General features: G+C 38.4%; 1 protein-coding gene and 1 non-coding gene across 3 annotated transcripts in view; both read right to left on the bottom strand.

Moving 5' to 3' along the window:
• Positions 1–22,748, bottom strand: part of ANKRD45 (ankyrin repeat domain 45) — a 51,730-nt gene that overhangs the window by 23,821 nt on the left and 5,161 nt on the right. For both annotated transcript variants that reach the window (XM_023207033.1, XM_023207032.1), the window contains exons 2-3: positions 17,710–18,046; positions 3,994–4,161 (exon numbers count right to left, since the gene is read on the bottom strand). In XM_023207033.1, the coding sequence (XP_023062801.1) occupies positions 3,994–4,161; positions 17,710–18,031 (490 nt within the window). In that variant the 5' untranslated portion in view covers positions 18,032–18,046. The remainder of the gene's footprint in view (positions 1–3,993; positions 4,162–17,709; positions 18,047–22,748) is intronic.
• On the bottom strand, positions 18,713–18,816 carry LOC111539410. Its single transcript, XR_002730679.1, has one exon. It is a non-coding gene; the product is annotated as a small nucleolar RNA U13 (small nucleolar RNA).

A 22,748-nucleotide genomic window follows, 5' to 3' on the forward strand; every position in this document is an offset into this window, starting at 1 on the left:
CTGTCTCTTTTGTTCGTGTGTGCCCACGTGGCAAGACTGCTAGCAAGCAGCACCCTTTCTGCAGAAAGTAAACTAGCCTTGCTAAGAGATCCTTTGTCTCAGTGTTGATTTGTGTGATTCCGACCACCTATTCCCAACATACACTATCACTGCTACATGTTTAAGTATTTTGTTATTTTCAATGTGTTAGATTACTAATCATTAACCAATGTATATAACAGAAGCTTAATTTAGTGTTTCAATACATCTCTGATAAATGATAGCTGTGATTTGTCTTATTTTCCTGAGAATTTTTTTTTTTTTTTTGAGACAGAGTCTCATTCTGTCACCCAGGCTGGAGTGCAGTGGCTCCATCTTGGCTCACTGCAACCTCTGCCACCCTGGTTCAAGCAATTCTCCTGCCTCAGCCCCCCGAGTAGCTAGGATTACAGGCTCCTGCCACCGTGCCCAGCTAATTTTTGTATTTTTAGTAGAGATGGGGTTTCACTATCTTGGCCAGGCTGGTCTTGAACTCCTGACCTCAGGTGATCCACCCGTTTTGGCTTCCCAAAGTACTGGGATTACAGGCGTGAGCCACTGCACCCAGCCTTCCTGAGAAAATTTTATAACCACAGAAAGACTTCTAACTTCCTACTTCAGATTGCTAAAATAGCATGGAAATATTAAAGAATATATTAATTTTTTAAGTATAAATGTTTTCATTTTCAGTATAATAAATGATGAATTATAGATTAACTTTTTTTAATTTCAGACTTTTATTGATAAGACAATTCAATTTTTTAAACTATGGTTACAATATTTTTCAAAGAACAACTAGGAGATAGGCCTGAGACTGGGACAGCTGATTTGACTTAAAATATCTTGAAAAATCCTAGAAAAATATATCTATAACATATCTGCCACCATTATAAGAGAGGAAAAAAACTTTTCAAAACCAATCCTTGAAACAGTAATAAACTTTACAGTTTTATAAGTAGCAGAAAAGAATAGCACCTGGCTTGGGCTACTATGGATTATGCAAGGTTTATTTTGTTCCACTTTCCAGACTCCCTTTACCTCCATTCCTTCTTAGCACAACCTCACCTTCACATTTCTATAAATGTTTGTTTCATACCTTCAGAGTTCTGAAATGTTAGCTAATTCCCTCTAAAAGAACATTAATATATATTTATTTTAATGGTGCACTATTGAAGACTTAAAAAATCCCCAAACCTCTAAAACCCAACGAAATTTATCTCTACTAATGGAATTTTCAGCAGAATGGAGAAGACTATTTGGGGTAGGGATTTCTGAATCCTTTAAGTTTCCCCAGGTAACTCCTACTCTAATCACTAGAAGAAACAGAAGTGATATACATTCTAGGTAAGACTGAATTAAACAAATGTTAAATTTTATGTTATTTATGTTTCTGACATTCCACAGCCACATTACTATGAAACTCCATTCTGAATAAGACTGAATTAAATAGTAAGGCTGAATTAAATAAATGTTAAATTTTATATTGAGTTATTTATGTTTCTGACATTCCACAGCTACATTTCTATGAAACTCCAATATTAATCATTGATCTGGAAACACAATACTAGTTTGCTTTTTATAGTTTTCATTTCTTTTCACCACTAAGACCTATTAGGTATCATTGCTCCAAGAACCTAAGGACCCAAATTAAACAGATGGATATTATGAAGAAGGAAACCAATAATACCTCACACCCATAAGCCCCAGAAAACTTCTCAGAAAAGTTACAGCAAACTTTGTCCTTGAATTGTGATTTTTAAGTACTATGGGTCATCTTTCAAAAATGGATTTTAAATTATGGAATATGGGCTGGGCATGGTGGCTCATGCCCATAATCCCAGCACTTTGGGAGGCTGAGGAGGGCGGATCATGAGGTCAGGAGTTCGTGACCAGCCTGACCAACATGGTGAAACCCTGTCTCTACTAAAAAATACAAAAATTAGCCAGGCATAGTGGCGCATGCCTGTAATACCAGCAACTTGGGAGGCTGAGGCAGGAGAATCACTCGAACCCAGAAGGCAGAGGTTGCAGTGAGTTGAGATCATGCCATTGTACTCCAACTGGGGCAACAAGAGTGAAACTCCATCTCAAAAAAAAAAGAAAAATTATGGAATGTGAATTTCACCTAAAATTACTAATCATGGGGGGATCAATTGAATTATTTGCTATTTGTGTTTTCCTTTTACTTACAGATCTAATCATAAAAATAAAAGATACTGACATAAGATTGCTTATAGAAAACAGTTCAAGTGGACAGTTAATTATAATCTACAAGCACAATTCATCTCTTTCTTCCCAAATGTGTTTCCTTCCTTTAATTTCCTTATTTATATTAACTATTCTAGTCCCTTTCTCATTCTATCGATGAACATGCACCTTACCACTACGAGCTGAATCTTCCTCAAGATCACTTTCATCCTCTTCCTGTTCTACATAAAAACTTTCAGTGGCTCCCAGAATAAAATAAAAACATCTTAGCCAAGCATTTAAGGGTACGGTGTAATAAAAGCAGCAGCATTTTTCAAGTGCTGACCACATGCCAGGTATTGTGGTAACTGCTTTATATCATCTCATTTAATTTTCACAGTAATCCTCAAAAGATGGGAACTATATTATGGGCCCCTTTTTCAGAGAAGGAAACTGAGGTATAGAGAATTTAAGCACCTTGTCCAAGGTCACATAGGTTTCAAGTAGGGACACTAGTATTTCAACTCAATCTCAAGAGGACATGTACTCAACCCTTTTATTATTCTACCTATGTTACAGCCTACCTGTGGAAACTATGACCTTTTTGAGCATATGCTATTGAGCATATGCCTATGCTCAATAAGGCAATCTTGTCACCGTCGTCCAACATGACACTTTCACTCACAGCTCTAAGATTTTGCTCGTGCCCTTTCCTTTTATATTGCATATTCAAATCCCATCCATTCTTCAAGGCCCAGCTCAAGCCCAACAATAGGAACATCTAACTTCCTATTCTCCCACCACCCTGTAGCACAGAATACCTGCTCCGCCAATTTTAACCTTTAATCACAGTCTTTCTGATATTTTTAAATAATTGTTGAATGTGTCCATAACTTATAATCTCCCACCTAACAAATATCCAGAGTGCAGGAACAACCAATTGTATCTACAGCAATACTATACTCACAATGGGAATTCAATAAATGCTTGCTAAAAACAGAAATGCAGATAGCCTTGCAAAACAAATGCTGTGAACTTCATAAGCACTAGCTTAGTTACAAAAGTACATCTTCCTGAAATCTCTTTAAGCTATATTTTACAGGGTTGGGTTGTGGAAGTATATATGCAAAATATTAGCAAAAGACAAAATAGTACTGTTTTTTGAACTTTGTATTGAAGTATAACTTACCAACAGAAAAGTACAAAACCTATGTGTACAGCTCAACGAATTTTCAAAGAAACATACCCATGTACCAGCAACCAGATTAAGAAAAAGAACATCACATCCCAGAAGTTCCCCCATGCCATAAGGGTAGCTACTATTCTGACTATTAGCACTATAAATTAATTTAGCCTAAATAAACCTTTCTAAAATTATTGTTACAACCTTTTATATTTGAGGAATCAAATACATTACTCAAATATGCTATTTTTTAAACATTTAAGAAATGATCCACTTTGCCTGAGTCTCTCAAAAAATGGCCTTGAACATATATATTAAACATACAATAATCTTCTTATAGAAATTATTTTCTCATAGAAAATTATTGGTGAGACAGAAGTTGGTAAATCAACAAGCTTCCAATATGTACAGTTACTAATAAATACAATGTTTATGGCCAATAGCAAAATAAAGAAAGAGGGGGAAATTTCATGTATTATTGTCAACTATGACTGTGGTTGTATCTGCAAATAAAACACTGTGAAAAAAGGTGACATATCCTGTAACTCATAGGAGAAAAACTCATCACATCAGTCAGTTTGCCAACCCCTTGTGAGCTTCCTTACCTGCCCAGTCCAGGAATTCAACACACTCAGTCTGAGAATATCTAGCAGCAACATCTCGAGCCCTTTCTTCCCGGAAGTTCAAAGCTTCTATATCAACATCCAGTTCTACCAGTGCTTTCAAAGTTTCCAAACGACCCCAGGCTGCAGCACAGTGTAAGAGTGTATACCCTAACAAATGGAATGAAGATGGTGAGATCAAACAGACAACACTGTTTTAGGCTAATTTACGTAGTGGAAGATCATAATGGTGATCAAGTATTGAACAATTACTATGGGCCAGGCACTATTCTGTCTTACATATAGAAAACTCATTTAGTTTTATAAAACCACTATGATGTCAGAACTATTACAGTTCTCATTTTATAGACAAGGAAACTAAAGTCCAGGTGGGGTAAGAAACTTGCCCAAGGAAACATCCCTGGCAAACAGTAAATGATGGATACAAGATGCCAACATAGACTGTCTGAAGCCTGAGCTCTTCAACATCATGGGAGGAAGATGGCGATCTTCCTAATGGTCATCTATTCTAAACACAACTGGACCGTGATTTTAAAGAATTTTTATCAAACTCTAACCACTCTAGCATTATTGTTAGCACAATTATACAAATTACTAAAACTATGTATACCTTAGGTTTGGAAATTCTTTTAATTAAAGCTAAAATTATGGCCTATCAAATTAGAAAGTCATTTCTTAGACTTTCTCAAGTGACTGCCATGAGGTATAATTGTAAACAAGAAGGATATGGAAGGCATCTTTAAATTTTTTTCAGATTGATTTTTAAAAAATTAAATCAAAGATCATTGTTTGAACTTGCCCACAAGGATACTTCTTTTTACTGCAATTCACTTTATTGCACAGAGGAACAATACTGTTAAGCTTTCTAGAGGCTTCCTGGTGTGATAAAGGGATAACCCCAGTCAATCCCTTAATCTCTTGTGTCTAAATACTCTATTTTTTCAGACAGGGTCCCTCTCTGTTGCCCAGTTTAGAGTGCAGTGGCATGAATAGCTCACTGCAGCCTTGAACTCCTGGGCTCAAGCAATCTTCCCACCTCAGCTTCCTGAGTAGCTGGGACCATAGGCTCATGCCAGCATGCCCAGATCATTTCTTTTTTTTTTTAGACAGAGTCTTTCTCTGTTGCCAGGCTGGAATGCAGTGGCATGATTTCAGCTCACTGCAACCTCTGTGTCCCGGGTTCAAGCTATTCTGCCTCAGCCTCTGGAGTAGTTGGGACTACAGGCACGCCCCATCACATCCAGCTAATTTTTGTATTTTTAGTAGAGATGGGGTTTCCTCATGTTGGCCAGGATGATCTTGATCTCTTGATCTCATGATCCACTCACCTCAGCTTCCCAAAGTGCTGGGATTATAGGCATAAGCCACCGCACCCAGCCGATAATTTTTTAAACATTTTGTAGAGACAGAGTCTCAGTATATTGCCCAGGCTGGTCTGGAACTCCTGGGCTTAAACAGTCCTTCCCTGGCCTCCCAAAGTGCTAGGATTACAGGCATGAACCACCGCAATCAGCCACTCTGAACTTTTTGATCCAACTTGTCAACAGAAGGTTGTAGAGTCATATACTCAGTTTTTTCTCTGAAGCATGCTTTTCTGACAGTGAATCTTAATTTTCATGTCTTTGCCGTATGGACAGGCTTGGAATTTCCCAAATTATCCTTTTCTCAATTTATTTTTCCTCTGGTATTTTCCTATAAGCAGCAAGAAGAAACCAGGAGCACCTGCAACACTTAGCTTAGGAATCCCCTCTCTAAATAAGGTTTCATGGTGACATAGAATCAGAATGAAGAAATAGAATATTTTAGAGTGTATCATCAAATCTTAATAGAGTATACACCTATTCCCACACACTGGAAAATACCTACCAAAAAGATGGCAATATTCATGTCAATCAGTCACAATACTACCTTCCTTGAATAGTGTTAGGGACACACTGCCAAATACTGATTTGGGTCTCTCCTTTTCCTTTATATACTGTTTTTTTAAATATTACTATTATCCTCATTTTTATAGATGAAGAAACCATAGCACAGAAAGGTTATATAATTTGCCCAAGTCACATAGTCAAGTTAATGGAAAGCTGGGGTTTTAACTCAGGTAGTCTGGCTGTAAAATCCATGCTGTTAACCAATTTATTACAGAATCCTTTTGTAACTTGATTTGTGCCTCAATATTTTTCAGAGTTATCCATTTTAATACCCAAAGAGCTAATTCATTCCTTTTAATTATTGTGTAATATTTCATTGTATGAAAATACCATAATGTATTTATCTACCCTATTATTTATTTCCAATGATTAACTGTTATAAGCATGGCTTGAATAATCATTTTTATACTTATGTCTTCTTGTAAGCATGTGTGAGAGTTTCCCAAAGACATATCTCTAGAAATGGAAATTAGGATCATCAGGTATGTCCATTAACAACTGCATATAAATGTTCTCAAAAGTGATTATATCAATTTATGCTCCCTCCTCAGAGTGAAGGAATTCCCATTTCCTACATCTTCAGCAATGTTTAATACTGTCAAATATTTAAATTTTTCTGAATCTGATGAGTCATGGTAGCCCATTGTTTACATTTGCTTTTATAGTGAAGTTAAACATATTTTCATTTATTTATTGGCCAGGAGAGTTTCTCTCCCATAAATTGCATGTTCCTAACCTCTGCCTATTTTTCCATTGGGTTGAATTCCAAGCCTATTAATTAGTAGGCTGTCTTTACATAGATATATCCTTTGTGGCTTATTTTGTCACTTTGTTTATGAAACCTTTTGGGCATAGTTCAAAATTTAGATAGATAGATAGATAGATAGATAGATAGATAGATAGATAGATAGATAGACCGACCGACAGAGAGATATTTTCCCTTAGTGGTTGGGTTCTTTATATCTCAAGATACTCTGTGATGTCTCAAGAATATAGCAATACTCCTCTATTTTTCAGAAAGTTTAAAATATTTTGCTTTACACATTCATGTCTTACAATCACCTGTAATTAATTTTTATGTGTGGTAAAAAGTAGGTACATATCAACCATTGTGGAAAACAGTGTGGTGATTCCTCAAGGATCTAGAACTAGAAACACCATTTGACCCAGCCATCCCATTACTGGGTATATACCCAAAGGATTATAAATCATGCTGCTATAAAGACACAGGCACATGTATGTTTATTGTAGCACTATTCACAATAGCAAAGACTTGGAATCAACCCAAATGACCATCAGTGACAGACTGGATTAAGAAAATGTGGCACATATACACCATGGAATACTATGAAGCCATAAAAAAGGATGAGTTCGTGTTCTTTGTAGGGACACGGATGCGGCTGGAAACCATCATTCTCAGCAAACTATCACAAGGACAGAAAACCAAACACCGCATGTTCTCACTCATAGGTGGGAATTGAACGATGAGATCACTTGGACACAGGAAGGGGAACATCACACACCAGGGCCTATTGTGGGGAGGGGGGAGGGAGACGGATAGCATTAGGAGATATACCTAATATAAATGACGAGTTAATGGGTGCAGCACACCAACATGGCACATGTATACATATGTAACAAACCTGCACGTTGTGCACATGCACCCTAGAACTTAAAGTATAATAATAAAAAAAAAACCTATCTATATCATAGCCACACCTATACATACGGGGGTATTGGACAACGGGTAGACATTTATCTACATCAATATTATGCTATGGGAGGGTGGCACAAATCATAGTTAGGCATCTTAGTATTTTTGTCATAGCACATGAGCAGGTATCACATGCCAATTTGCAGTGGGTCCTAGGTCTGCAAATACAGGCAACGTGTAATAGGAATTAAGCATTTTGTCGTGACAGATCAGGACTTAAACTATAGGTCAGTCTCTAGCTGTGAGGCTTGGACAACTTCCTTTTCCTTTCTAAGCCTCAGCTTCCTCACTGATCAAAAGAGATAACACAGAACATCTTTAGATAGTTTTTAAAAGAATTAAATCAGGTAAGACATGTAAAGTACTTTGCACTATATCTGGGAATACCTGATGGCAGTAACTTCTATGAGTCATAGATAGAAATATTTGCCAATCTATTTACTTTGCGTCTTTTTCTGTTCCCAATGTTTTCTGGTGGCTAAAAGAAAAGAAAAAGCAAGCATGATAAAGACTAATTAAAGAGTTATTCCTCAAAAAAAAAAAAAAGTAGGTATATAATTTTATTTTTTTCCAGATGAATAATAAACATTCTCTGGCATCATATATTAAATAGTTCATTTTCCCCACTGAAATTTAGAGTCAGTTTCTCAGTTGCTTTTTAAAAAGATATTAACTAGATTGACAAATTAATTTAGAAGAAATTAAGAGAAACAGCATTATGATATTTAATCTCACTATTGAGACATATATACACTTTGTGTGGTCTTTCATATAAATCAATAAAGTTTCATACTTTTTGCCATTAGTGTCTTACAATTCTTATTTTATTATTATTATACTTTAAGTTCCAGGGTACATGTGCACAACATGCAGGTTTGTTACATGTGTCATGTTGGTTTGCTGCACCCATTAACTCGTCATTTATATTAGGTATATCTCCTAATGCTATACCTCCAACCAGCCCCCCCACCCTACTATGTGTGATGTTCCCCATCCTGTGTCCAAGTGTTCTCATTGTTCAATTATCACCCATGAGTGAGAACATGCACTGTTTGGTTTTCTGTCCTTGTGATAGTTTGCTGAGAATGATGGTTTCCAGCTTCATCCATGTCCCTGCAAAGGACATGAACTCATCCTTTTTCATGGCTGCATAGTATTCCATGGTGTATATGTGCCACATTTTCATAATCCAGTCTATCATTGATGGACACTTGGGTTGGTTCCAAGTCTTTGCTATTGTGAATAGTGCCACAATAAACATACGTGTGCATATGTCTTTATAGCAGCATGATTTATAATCCTTTGGGTATATACCCAGTAACGGATTGCTGGGTCAAATGGTATTTCTAGTTCTAGATCCTTGAGGAATTGCCACACTGTCTTCCACAATGGTTGAACCACTTTACACTCCCACCAACAGTGTGAAAGCATTCCTATTTCTCCATATCCTCTCCAGCATTTGTTGTTCCCTGACCTTTTAATGATTGCCATTCTAACTGGCATGAGATGGTATCTCATTGTTGTTTTGATTTGCATTTCTCCGATGACCAGTGATGATGAGCATTTTTTCTTGTGTCTTTGGGCTTCATAAATGTCTTCTTTTGAGAAGTGACTGTTCTTATCCTTTGCCCACTTTTTGATGGGGTTGTTTTTTTCTTGTAATTTTCTCCCATTCTGTAGGTTGCCTGTTCACTCTGATGGTAGTTTCTTTTGCCGTGCAGAAGGTCTTTAGTTGTTGTTGTTTCCTTTTCTTTTTTTTTTTCAGATGGAGTCTCACTCTGTCACCCAGGCTGGAGTACAGTGGCATGATCTCAGCTCACTGCAACCTCCGCCTCCCCGGGTTCAGTGATTCTCTTGCCTCAGCCTCCCAAGTGGCTGGGATTACAGGCACATGTCACCACACCCGGCGAATTTTTGTATTTTTAGTAGAAACAGGGTTTCACCATATTGGCCAGGTTGGTCTTGAGCTCCTGACCTTGTGATCTGCCTGCCTCGGCCTCCCAAAGTGCTGGGATTACAGGCATGAGCCACTGCTCCCGGCCTGGTCTTTAGTTTAATTAGATCCCGTTTGTCTATTTTGGCTTTTGTTGCCATTGCTTTTGGTGTTCTAGTCATGAAGTCCTTGCCCATGCCTATGTCCTGAATGGTATTGGCTAGATTTTCTTCTAGGGTTTTTATGGTTTTAGGTCTAACATTTAAGTCTTTAATCCATCGTGAATTAATTTTTGTATAAGGTGTAAGGAAGGGATCCAGTTTCAGCTTTCTACATATGGCTAGCCAGTTTTCCCAGCACCATTTATTAAACAGGGAATCCTTTCCCCATTTCTTGTTTTTGTCAGGTTTGTCAAAGATCAGATGGTTGTAGATGCATGGTATTATTTCTGAGGCCTCTGTTCTGTTCCATTGGTCTATATCTCAGTTTTGGTACCAGTATCATGCTGTTTTGTTTACCATAACCTTGTAGTGTAGTTTGAAGTCAGGTAGTGTGATGCCTTCAGCTTTGTTCTTTTTGCTTAGTATTGTCTTGGCAATGCAGGCTCTTTTTTGATTCCATATGAACTTTAAAGTAGTTTTTTCCAATTCTGTGAAGAAAGTCATTGATCGCTTGGTGGGGACGGCACTGAATCCATAAATTACCTTGAGCAGTATGGCCATTTTCACGATACTGATTCTTCCTATCCATGAGCACAGAATGTTCTTCCATTTGTTTGTGTCCTCCTTTATTTCATTGAGCAGTGGTTTGTAATACTCCTTGAAGAGGTCCTTCACATCCCTTGTAAGTTGGATTCCTAGGTATTGTATTCTCTTTGTAGCAATTGTAAACAGGAGTTCCCTCATGATTTGGCTCTCTCTTTCTCTATTATTGGTGTATAGGTATGCTTGTGATTTTTGCACATTGATTTTGTATCCTGAGACTTTGCTGAAGTTACTTACCAGCTTAAGGAGATTTTGGGCTGAGAAGACAGGGTTTTCTAAATATACAATCATATCATCTGCAAACAGGGACAATTTGACTTCCTCTGTTCCTAATCAAATACCCTTTATTTCTTTCTCTGCCTGATTGCCCTAGCCAGAACTTCCAACACTATGTTGAATAGGAGTGGTGAGAGAGGGCATCCCTGTCTTGTGCCAGTTTTCCAAGGGAATGCTTCCAGTTTTTGCCCATTCAGTATGACATTGGCTGTTGGTTTGTCATAAATAGCTCTTATTATTTTGAGAAACATTCCATCAATACCTAGTTTATTGAGGGTTCTCAGCACGATGGGCTGTTGAATTTTGTCAAAGGCCTTTTCTGTATCTATTGAGTTAATCATGTGGTTTTTTGTCATTGGGTCTGTTTATGTGATGGATTATGTTTATTGAATTGTGTATGTGGAACCAGCCTTGCATTCCAGAGATGAAGCCGACTTGATTATGTTGGATAAGCCTTTGATGTGCTGCTGGATTCTATTTGCCAGTATTACATTGAGGATTTTTGCATTGATGTTCATCAGGGATATTGGTCTAAAATTCTCCTTTATTGGTCTAAAATTCTCTAAAGGAGAAGCTTGTTATGTCTCTGCCAAGCTTTGGTATCAGGATGATGCTGGCCTCCTAAAATGAGTTAAGGAGAATTCCCTTTTTCTGTTGATTGGAATAGTTTCAGAAGGAATAGCACCAGCTCCTCTTTGTAACTCTAGTAGAATTTGGTTGTGAATCCATCTGGTCCTAGACTTTTTTTGGTTGGTAGGCTATTGATTACTGCCTCAATTTCAGAGACTTATTGGTCTATTCAGCGATTCAACTTCTTCCTGGTTTAGTCTTGGGAGGGTGTATGTGTCCAGGAATTTATTCATTTCTTCTAGATTTTCTAGTTTGTTTGCATCATAGTATTCCCTGATGATAGTTTGTATTTCTGTTGGATTGGTGGTGATATCCCCTTCATCACTTTTATTGCATCTATTTGATTCTTCTCTCTTTTCTCATTAGTCTTGCTAGCAGTCTATCACTTTTGCTGATCTTTTCAAAACAACAGCTCCTGTATTTGCTGATTTTTTGAAGGGTTTTTTATGTCTCTATCTCCTTCAGTTCTGCTCTGACCTTAGTTATTTCTTGCCTTCTGCTAGCTTTTGAATTTGTTTGCTCTTGCTTCTCTAGTTCTTTTAATTGTGATGTTAGGGTGCTGATTTTAGATCTTTCCTGCTTTCTCTTGTGGGCATTTAGTGCTATAAATTTTCCTCTACACACTACTTTAAATGTGTCCCAGAGATCCTGGTATGTTATGTCTTTGTTCTCATTGGTTTCAAAGAACATCTTTATTTTTGCCTTCATTTCGTTATGTACCCAGTAGTCATTCAGGAGCAGGTTGTTCAGTTTCCATGTAGTTGTGAGGTTTTGAGTGAGTGTCTTAATCCTGAGTTCTAATTTGATTGCACTGTGGTCTGAGAGACAGTTTGCTGTGATTTCAGTTCTTTTACATTTGCTGAGGAGTACTTTATTTCCAACTATGTGGTCAATTTTAGAATAAGTGTGATGTGGTGCTGAGAAGAATGTATATTCTGTTGATTTGGGGTGCAGAGTTCTGTAGATGTCTATTAGGTCTGCTTGATGCAGAGCTGAGTTCAAGTCCTTGATGTCCTTATTAACCTTCTGTCTCGTTGATCTGTGTAATATTGACAGTGGGGTGTTAAAATCTCCCATTATTATTATTATGTGGGAGTCTAAGTCTCTTTGTAGGTTTCTAAGGACTTGCTTTATGAATCTGGGTGCTCCTGTATTGGGTGCATACATGTATATAGGATAGTTAGCTCTTCTTGTTGAGTTGATCCCTTTACCATTATGTAACGGCCTTCTTTGTCTGTTTTGATCTTTGTTGGCTTAAAGTCTGTTTTAACAGAGACTAGGATTGCAACCCTGCCCTTTTTTTTTTTTTTTTTTTTTTTTTGCTTTCCATTTGCTTGGTGGATCTTCCTCACCCTTTTATTTTGAGCCTATGTGTGTCTCTGCACATGAGATGGGTCTCCTGAATATAGCACATTGATGGGTCTTGACTAACCAATTTGTCAGTCTGTGTCTTTTAATTGGGACATTTAGCCCATTTACATTTGAGGTTAATATTGTTATGTGTGACTCTGATCCTGACATTATGATGTTAGCTGGTTATTTCGCCTGTTAGTTGATGCAGTTTCTTCCTAGCATCAATGATCTCTATAATTTGGCATGTTTTTGCAGTGGTTGGTACCAGTTGTTCCTTTCCATGTTTAGTGCTTCCTTCAGGAACTCTTGCAAGGCAGTCCTGGTGGTGACAAAATCTCTCAGCATTTGCATATCTGTAAAGGATTTTATTTCTCCTTTACTTATGAAACTTAAGTTGACTGGATATGTAATTCTGGGTTGAAAATTATTTTAAGAATGTTGAATATTGGTCCTCACTCTTTTCTGGCTTGTAGAGTTTCTGCCAAGAGATTCGCTGTTAGTCTGCTGGACTTCCCTTTGTGGGTAACCCAACCTTTCTCTCTGGCTGCACTTAACATTTTTTCCTTCATTTCAACCTGGGTCAGTCTGACAATTATGTTTCGGGGTTGCCCTTCTTGAGGAGTATCTATGTGGTGTTCTCTGTATTTCCTGAATTTGAATGTTGGCCTGCCTTGCTAGGTTGGGGAAGTTCTCCTGGATAATATCCTGAAGAGTGCTTTCCAACTTGGTTCCATTCTCCCAGTCACTTTCAGGTACACCCATCAAATGTAGATTTGGTCTTTTCACATAATCCCATATTTCTTGGAGGCTTTGTTCTTTTCTTTTTACTCTTTTCTCTCAAATTTTGTTCTCTTGCTTTATTTCATTAATTTGATCGTCAATCACTGATACCCTTTCTTGCACTTGATCGAATTGGCTACTGAAGCTTCTGCATGCATCACATAGTTCTCCTGCCATGATTTTCATCTCCGTCAGGTCATTTAATGTCTTCTCTACACTGTTTATTCTAGTTAGCCATTCGTTTAATCTTTTTTCAAGGTTTTTAGCTTCCTTACAGTGGGTTCAAACATCCTCCTTTAGCTTGGAGTAGTTTGTTATTACCGACCTTCTGAAGCCTACTTCTGTCAGCTCATCAAAGTCATTCTCCGTCCAGCTTTGTTCCGTTGTTGTCAAAGAGCTGCAATCCTCTGGAGGAGAAGAGGTGCTCTGGTTTTTAGAATTTTCAGCTTTTCTGCTCTGGTTTCTCCCCATCTTTGTGGTTTTATCTACCTTTGGTATTTGATGTTGTTGACCTACAGATAGGGTTTTGGTATGGACGTCCTTTTTGTTGATGTTGATGCAATTCCTTTCTGTTTGTTAGTTTTCCTTCTAACAGTCAGGTCCCTCAGCTGCAGGTCTGTTGTAGTTTGCTGGAGGTGCCCTCCAGACCGTGTTTTCCTGGGTATCACCAGCAGAGGCTGCAGAACAGCAAATATTGCAGAACAGCAAATATTGCTGCCTGATCCATCCTCTGGAAGCTTCATCCCAGAGCAGCATCTGCCTGTATGAGGTGTCAGTTGGCCCCTACTGGGAGGTATCTCCCCGTTAGGCTACATGGGTGTCAGGAGGCAGTGTGTCCGTTCTCAGAGCTCAAACACCATGCTGGGAGAACAACTACTCTCTTCAGAGCTGTCAGACAGGGATGTTTAAGTCTGCAGAAGTTTCTGCTGCCTTTTGTTCAGTCATGCCTTGCCCACAGAAGTGGAGTCAACAGAGGCAGCAGGCCTTGCTGAGCTATGGTGGGCTCCACCCAGTTCGAGCTTTCCTGGCTGCTTTGTCTACCTACTCAAGCCTCAGCAATGGTGGATGCCCCTCTGCCTGCCACGCTGCTGCCTCGCAGGTCGATCTCCGACTGCTGCTCTACCAGTGAGCAAAGTTCCATGGGCGTGGGACCCACTGAGCCAGGCACGGGATATAATCTCCTGGTGTGCCATTTGCTAAGACTGTTGGAAAAGCGCAGAATTAAGGCAGGAATGTCCCATTTTTCCAGGTACTGTGTGTCATGGCTTCCCTTGGCTAGGAAAGGGAAATCCCCTGACCCCTTGGGCTTCCCAGGTGAGGCAATGCCCACCCTACTTCAGCTCACCCTCCATGGGCTGCACCCACTGTCCAACCAGTCCCAATGAGATGAACCAGGTACCTCAGTTGGAAATGCAGAAATCACCTGTCTTCTGCATCGATCATGCTGGGAGCTACAGACTGGAGCTGTTCCTATTTGGCCATCTTGCAATGGACTCATGTCTTACAATTTTTTTTGTCAGATTTATTCCTAGTTCCTTTATCATTTTGTTATGAATAAGATCTTTATTTTTATCACATTCCCTTGTTGTTGATGGTATATTGAAAGTTACTGATTGGGGATATTGGTCTTATGTTCATATTCCTCCTAAACTCTCTTAGTACTAATAGTAGATTCCCTTGAATTTAAGTCTATGTACCTATGAATAATCAGAGTTTTGTTTCTTATACTCTGATCTTTATATCCAGTAGTATGCTGGTAAATGTATAACTAGTTATCTGGAGAGAAAAGCCCTGATTTGTATCATTAGCCAATTAATGTGATGTATGGCCCAACATGGCCAATTTCAATAGCTATCAACATGACATCAACAAATTCACAAAAACTCTGAAATTTTAACAATCAGTTCTTCAGAGCTCATAAAAGCTGGCTGTAGCACAATACTGTGTTATTTCTCTACCCTTCTTACTGCTCTTGCTGGAAACTCTATTATAATGATAAATGGAAGCCATAATAACAAATATCTTAGTCTTATTTCTGATTATAAAGAATGTTTCTGAAAAATTCAATGTTGGGTAAGTTCGCTTCAGGTTTTTGATAGACAGCCTTAAGGAAAGTTTCTTCTATTCCTATTTCCCTAAGAGCTTTTATCACAGGTCAGATGCAGTGGCTCATGCCTGTAATCCCAGAGCTTTGGGAGGCCGAGGTGAGAGCACTGCTTGAGCCCAGGAGGTAGACAAGCTTGTCTCAAACTCCTGGGCTCAAACTATCCTCCCACCTTGGCCTCCCATAGTGCTGGGATTACAGGTGTGAACCACCATACCTGGCTCTAATGATTTTTTTTAAATCTTACTTTTTTTCTGTGTTAATGTTCTATGTTTTCAGTTCCAAATATTATTTATGCTGTCTCTCTCTGATTGATATTATCAAAGGTCAGCTGGGTGCGGTGGCTTATGCCTGTAATTCCAGCACTTTGGGAGGCCAAGGCAGGTGGATCACCTGGGGTCAGGAGTTTGAGACCAGCCTGGCCAACATGGCAAAACCCCCTCTGTACTAAAAAATACAAAAATAAGCCAGGCATGTTGTTGCATGCCTGTAATCCCAGCTACTCAGGAGGCTGAGGCAGGAGAATTGCTTGAACCCAGGAGGCGGAGGCAGTAGTGAGCCAAGATTGCACCACCGTACTCCAGCCTGGGTGACAGAACAAGACTCTGTCTCAAAAAAAAAGAGAACAACAAATATTATGTGTGTGTGTGTGTGTGTGTGTGTACATATATAAAATCAAATGTTTTTCAACTGTCATTTTCACTGAACCTGATTTTGGTATTATCAATCCTTTCCTTTCCATCTATTCTGTTTTCTATTTCTTTCTTTCTTTCTTTCTTTTTTTGAAACAGAGTCTTATCATGTCACCCAGGCTGTTCTTGAACTCCTGACCTCAAGCAATCCTCCTGCCTCAGCCTCCCAAAGTACTGAGATTATAGGTATGAGCCTCTGCGCCTGGACTCTGGCCTATTTCTTTATTTTCAACGTCATTAATTTATTCAATTAATTTTCTTTTACTTTCTTTGGTTACTCAGTTGTTCTTTTTCTAACTTCTTCAGTCAAATGCTTTGTTTACTAATTTTTTTGTTTCGTATATTCTAATATATGTATTATACCAGAATTTTAATTTTAATTGTATCCCATGGGTTCAGACATGGTGATGCTGTTGTCACTTGAACATTTCATAATTTTCATTATGTCTTCCGTGACCAATAGATGATTTAAAGTGTGTTCTTGGTTGGGTGCAGTGGCTCACACCTGTAATCCCAGGACTTTGGGAGACCAAGGTAGGTGGATCACTGGAGGTCAGGAGATTGAGACCAGCCTGGCCAAAATGGTGAAACCCTGTCTCTACCAAAAAATACAAAAATTAGCCAGGCACGGTGACCCACGTCTGTAGTCCCAGCTACTCGGGAAGCTAAGGTGTGAGAATTGCTTGAACCTGGGAGGCGGAGGTTGCAGTGAGCTGAGATCATGCCATTGCACTCCAGCCTGCACAACAGAGTGAGACCCTGTCTCAAAAAATAAAAATGAAAATAAAAAATAAATAAATGTGTTCTTGCTTTCAGTTTTCAGTTATCTTTTTGTTACTACTTTTTAATTTTATTTTGTCATAGTCACTGATCAGACTATATGCTATAGATTCTCTGATAGTTGTTAAGACTTCCTTTATGGCTTAACATATGATCAATATTTTTTAAATGTTCCATGTGAGCATGAAGAGAGTGTATATCCTTTCTTTGCTGAAGATCATGCTGATGATCTTTTTTTTATTTTCTACCATGACCACATATTATATTTGCAATCTGAAAAAGTAATTACTGAATTTAAAAAGCTAATTAGATGATTGCTAACAATTAATAAATCTTCAAGGGAAAGAGATAACAGTAAATTATTACACATTTACTATATATCAATTTACAATATGCCAAGCACTAAAATATTTATTTTATCCTATTTAATCCTCATTATACCCTGTAAGGAAAATACAATTATTGTCCCCATTTTGCAGATGGAAAAACAGAAACACAAAAAGATCAGGTAACTTGCCAAGTCACACAGCTAATAAATAGTGAAGTCTATGTTTTAAAATACTATACTATGTAATATCAACACTGACATTTACATGTATACACATGCATATACCCATATAGATGTATACACACATATATGTAAAGTATAAAACAGGTACATCAAATATATCTAACCTGAAATATATCACATGGCATCTTTAGGTCATCATAAGTAATACTGATGAGGGAAAAAAGAAAAAATACCTCTGGTGGTTTTTTCATTCAGATTCACACCGTATTTTGCCAAAGCTCTAATCACATCACTTTGCCCAGCCATGCAAGCTGCATACAACAAATTTCTCCCAACGACATCTTCTTCTAAGAGAAGCTGCATGGCCTGTTCATGATGAGGATTCTCAGGATCCTCAAAAATCTTCTGCAAACCCTCTACATCCCCTGTGAGAGCAGGTTGTAAAAGGGGGTTCCTGGTGCCTGTTTCCTCTGGTTCTTGGACTTCTTCATCTTCCTCTTCTTGCTGTGAGAAAAATTCTGAACTCTCTGACTCTGGAGGTCCTTCTGACTCCATTAACTCCAAAAATACCTGTGACCAAAAAAATTAAAAAGTGATAAAAATCTACTCAAACACATCAGTATTTGTTTATTTATTTGCTCAGTCAACTGACAATATAGATGGTATAAAAATACTTAATTAGTTGAAAATAACTATAAAGTACGATACTTCAGCAATTCCATCAATAAAGTTTATTGTGTACCTATTACGACTAAGTACATATAACACGGCTCAAGTATATACTAAAATGTTAAATGTGTGAAATAAATAATAAATTCAATAGAAACAGAAGAAAGAGATCATATGATCTAAATTCATTAGGAAGAGATTGAAAAAGAATGTCTAAGAGACCCACCTGCCTAAATAAGGGTCCCTGTATGAGAGAAGTGAGAAATATAATTGGGTTACTGGAGCCAGATTATAAAGACTTTAAAAATTAGGCACCGACATTTAAACAGAATTCATTCGCTCAGTAACACATACTGAAAGCACTGTGTAAATTGTGAAAACCAGAATCAGATTTATTTCCTACCCTCAACAAGTTACTATTTCAAAGGAAAAAATATGAAATGCACAAAATAAGTGTAATAAAAGGTGACAAGTAGTAAATACCATAACAAAAGAAATGCTATAGGAGTTTAGAAGGGATAAGATTAATTCTAGATAAAATTATTCAAGGATGTCTCTTTTTTTTCACATCAGACAGGAAACGTGCCCATGTTGTAACAACGTTTGAAGGAGGTACCTCTCAAACATGAGCATGAAAACCCAATAATCACACCTATGAATTACAAAAGGATCTAACTAAGGATGTCTTACTAGTGCTTCAGTCTGTCAGAACACAATATGAAACTGGGAAAGATTCAGAGAAGAGTACCAGAGACCCTTCATGCATACAAGAATGTTTGTGGCATCACTGTTCACAACAGCAAAAAACCCAGAAGGGAAAACCAATGTCCAAGAAGAGGAGCACAAACTGGTATATTCACACAAAATTGTATATAACTGTTAAAAGAAATAAATTACAGTGGTATACCATATGGTAGGCAGCTTCTGACAAGGCTCCCAATGTCCCACCCCTGCCTCCTGGTATTCATACCTTTGTGTAATTTCGTCACCTTGAATGTGGGTTGGACCTAGTGACTGGCTTCTAATGAAGAGAATATAGCAATAGTGAGGGGATGTAAATTCTGTAATTCAGTTACAATAGACTGTGATTTTGTCTTGCTGATATTCTCTCCCTTACTCTTCTCATGCGCTGAGATGGAGAAGACCACCTTTCAAGGAACGAGGGTGATCTCTGTTCAACAGCCAGTAAGAATCAAGGCTCTTTTTTTTTTTTTGAGGCGGAGTCTCGCTCTGTCGCCCAGGCTGGAGTGCAGTGGCCTGATCGCAGCTCACTGCAAGCTCCGCCTCCCGGGTTCATGCCATTCTCCTGCCTCAGCCTCCCGAGTAGCTAGGACTACAGGAGCCTGCCACCTCGCCCGGCTAGTTTTTTGTATTTTTTTTAGTAGAGACGGGGTTTCACCGTGTTGGCCAGGATGGTCTCGATCTCCTGACCTCATGATCCGCCCGTCTCGGCCTCCCAAAGTGCTGGGATTACAGGCTTGAGCCACCGCGCCCGGCCCTATAATTTTAGACTGCTGTGTTTCCAAGGAAATAAACATGGTGAAGCACTAGGAAATAACAGGGAAGTGAAGAGAAAAAACTTGAAAAAGAAAAATCAAGGTGATATTGAAGTAGGACTGCAGAGAATGACAAAGACTATGAAGGCCACAGGAAAATGGAACAGAAATCCAAAGCAGGGGTTAAAGGCCAGAGAGCAAATATTTTAGGCTTGTGGGCCCTCTGTCTCTATTCTAACTACTCACCTCTGCAGTTGTTGCTTGAAAGTAGTTATAGACAATACACAAATGAATGGGTGTGGCTGTGTTTGAAGAAAACATTATTTACAAAACAGGTGGTGTTCCACAGGCCATAGTTTTCTGACCGTGTTCTTAAGAAATAACAGTCCTAAAGAGTGCTGAAAGAAAACTGTCATTTACTTCTACGGTGAAGTAAAGAAAATAAATAGGATAATAGTTGAAAGCTCATTGTGTGGCCGGGCACGGGGGCTCAAGCCTGTAATCCCAGCACTTTGGGAGGCTGAGATGGGCGGATCACGAGGTCAGGAGATCGAGACCATCCTGGCTAACACGTTGAAACCCCGTCTCTACTAAAAAAAAATACAAAAACTAGCCGGGCGAGGTGGTGGGCGCCTGTAGTCCCAGCTACTCAGGAGGCTGAGGCAGGAGAATGGTGTAAACCTGGGAGGCGGAGCTTGCAGTGAGCTGCGATCCGGCCACTGCACTCCAGCCTGGGCGACAGAGCCAGATGACGTCTCAAAAAAAAAAAAAAAAAAAAAAAAAAAGCTCATTGTGATATGCATTTTAAATTGGTAGAATATTACAATCCTCTCTATTACTACCCTACATTAATCCCTTCCTTCTATAAATGTGTATAATGCTTGTAAGCCATTAGGAATTCTTTGGCTGTAAATAATAGAAAAGCCAAATAAGATTGACTATTTAAAAGTAGGAGATTCTTTTCACACATAATGAGAAATTTAAAGATGGAGATGGTTCAGCAGCTCAAAAATACAGATCCAATCTCTATCACTCCATCATAGTTAGTGTGTAAGACTTTCATCTTCACAACTCTTGCCTCATGTTATAACTCCTGGAATCTCACCTTAATTCATGGCAGGAAAAATGGGGAATCCCCTAGAGGATACCAGTGATATCAATCCCTCCAATCCCTCTTAAGGGGAAAGCAAAACAAAAATCTTTCCTAACAAGTCCCAACAAACTTCCAGTTAATATCTCAAAGGCCCGACTGTACAATGTGGTGTGGCCTTTAAGAGGAGAGGGGGGAAAAAAAGCAAGTTTCTTGATTTTCCAGCCTCTATGATAGAGGCAAGCAAGGCAGACAGGGATTGGAAATGGGAGTTGAGTTACCCAATCAACAATGACTCAACCATAAGATTCGGTGCATGTCTTGTATTTGAGATGGTTTAGTTCAACTCTTTCATTTTACAGAAGAATTATAGTGGAAAAATTCTTCAGTGTCTGACATCCAACTCCCCACCCTTCTAACACACACACACACACACACACACACACACACACACACCTTCTTTAAAGCACGCCTATCTCAGTTTCAGATAATTCTAATAAAAGATATAGCTAACTTCCCACACCAGAAGATGAAGAAGCAGGATTCTTCTTTTCTCTCTCTCAGCACAAGCCTGGGGGCAGGCACATTATTTAAGCTCAGCCAGTCAGGGGCTCCATCCCATGATCTTGACTCTTGAACAAGGGATACAAGAAAATGAGGCTAGTTGAAGGGCATTCATCACAAGTGACAGAAACAGTATGCTGATCAAACTTCCTGCTATGAGAAGATGCTGTGGTTCTTGTGGTCTGATCCTCCACAGTTCCCTTGGTTTCCTCATTTTCAGCCGCCCAGTAATTACTAGTTGTCTTCCCCAAAATCTAATCTCCTTTTGTTTTGGAATAGAACTCCACCCTCTTTTCTTTTAGAATAGAAGCCCACCCTCTTTTCTTTTAACAAGGCGTTTTTTAAACTGATCTTTATGGTGGAATAAGACTATTTTCCAGTCTCTCTTGTAATATTGGTGTTGCCACATGCCCAAATAGTAAGCAATAAGATCTAAGCAGATATACAGACTGCAAATTCCAGGAATGCTTAATTCCTTCTCACTGGATTTCAAGCATAATAGCTGGAGCTTGAAAGGATAATGGTTGGTCTCTTCAAATACATATGTATTATTTTATATCTTGTATAAATTATTTCTGTTATAATACATAATATATATTAGTTTATGTCATTTCATTTTAATTTTATATGTAAATATATGTAAATTCTATCAATAGAGTGACCACATAATTTATTGATCGGTAACAATGGACAATTTTACCATGGATACATTGCATATATGGCTATATTTGTACATACATATTTCTTTTTAAAACAAAGCAATATTTCTCTTTACTACAGGTAACATATCACTGTTTTTTGTCCCATTTTTTTAAAACTGGGTGCCACGTACTAAATTGACTGCATCACCCACTAAATGGGATGCAACCCACAGTGTGTAAAAACATGAGTCTTGAATAAGCACTATGGAGACTATACCAGGAAATCAACAAGAAGAACTCTAACAGAAGTTAAACAGCTTGTGTTTATGGTTAATAGCTTGGGTGACATATGTCCCGATGTATGCAGGACATTTCTCGTTTTATCTGTTTTCCTGGTATAATTTTTAATAGCATCTACTTTCACTCTCAAAAGTGTCCATTATTATTAGACAATAATTTTGTCACTCTATTAATAGTAGTCACAATCTTTTGAAACATTTCTGCTAAAGATATCCATATTCAAACCTTGTAGAATAGAGGCAGGATGTGTTAGGAATGGCTTTCACTGGCACACCAGGGACCCAGCCATGAGACCTTGAAGATACTGAGAAATTCCTATTTTTGTTTCACAGGTATTCCTGTTATGAGACCTAGAATAGCTTTACATCTCCTACATTCCAACTACCCAAATCCTATTTAGGCTGAGCTATAAACCCACTTTCTTCCTAAAACTTTCCTTAATTCCTCTCTTGAGTGCACACTGGCCTCTCAATATTCTGAACTCCAAAGGCCATTGTGTACAGTCTACACAA

This window comes from Piliocolobus tephrosceles, chromosome 1, assembly GCF_002776525.5.
Source record: "Piliocolobus tephrosceles isolate RC106 chromosome 1, ASM277652v3, whole genome shotgun sequence".
In the NCBI taxonomy this organism is placed as follows: domain Eukaryota; kingdom Metazoa; phylum Chordata; class Mammalia; order Primates; family Cercopithecidae; genus Piliocolobus; species Piliocolobus tephrosceles.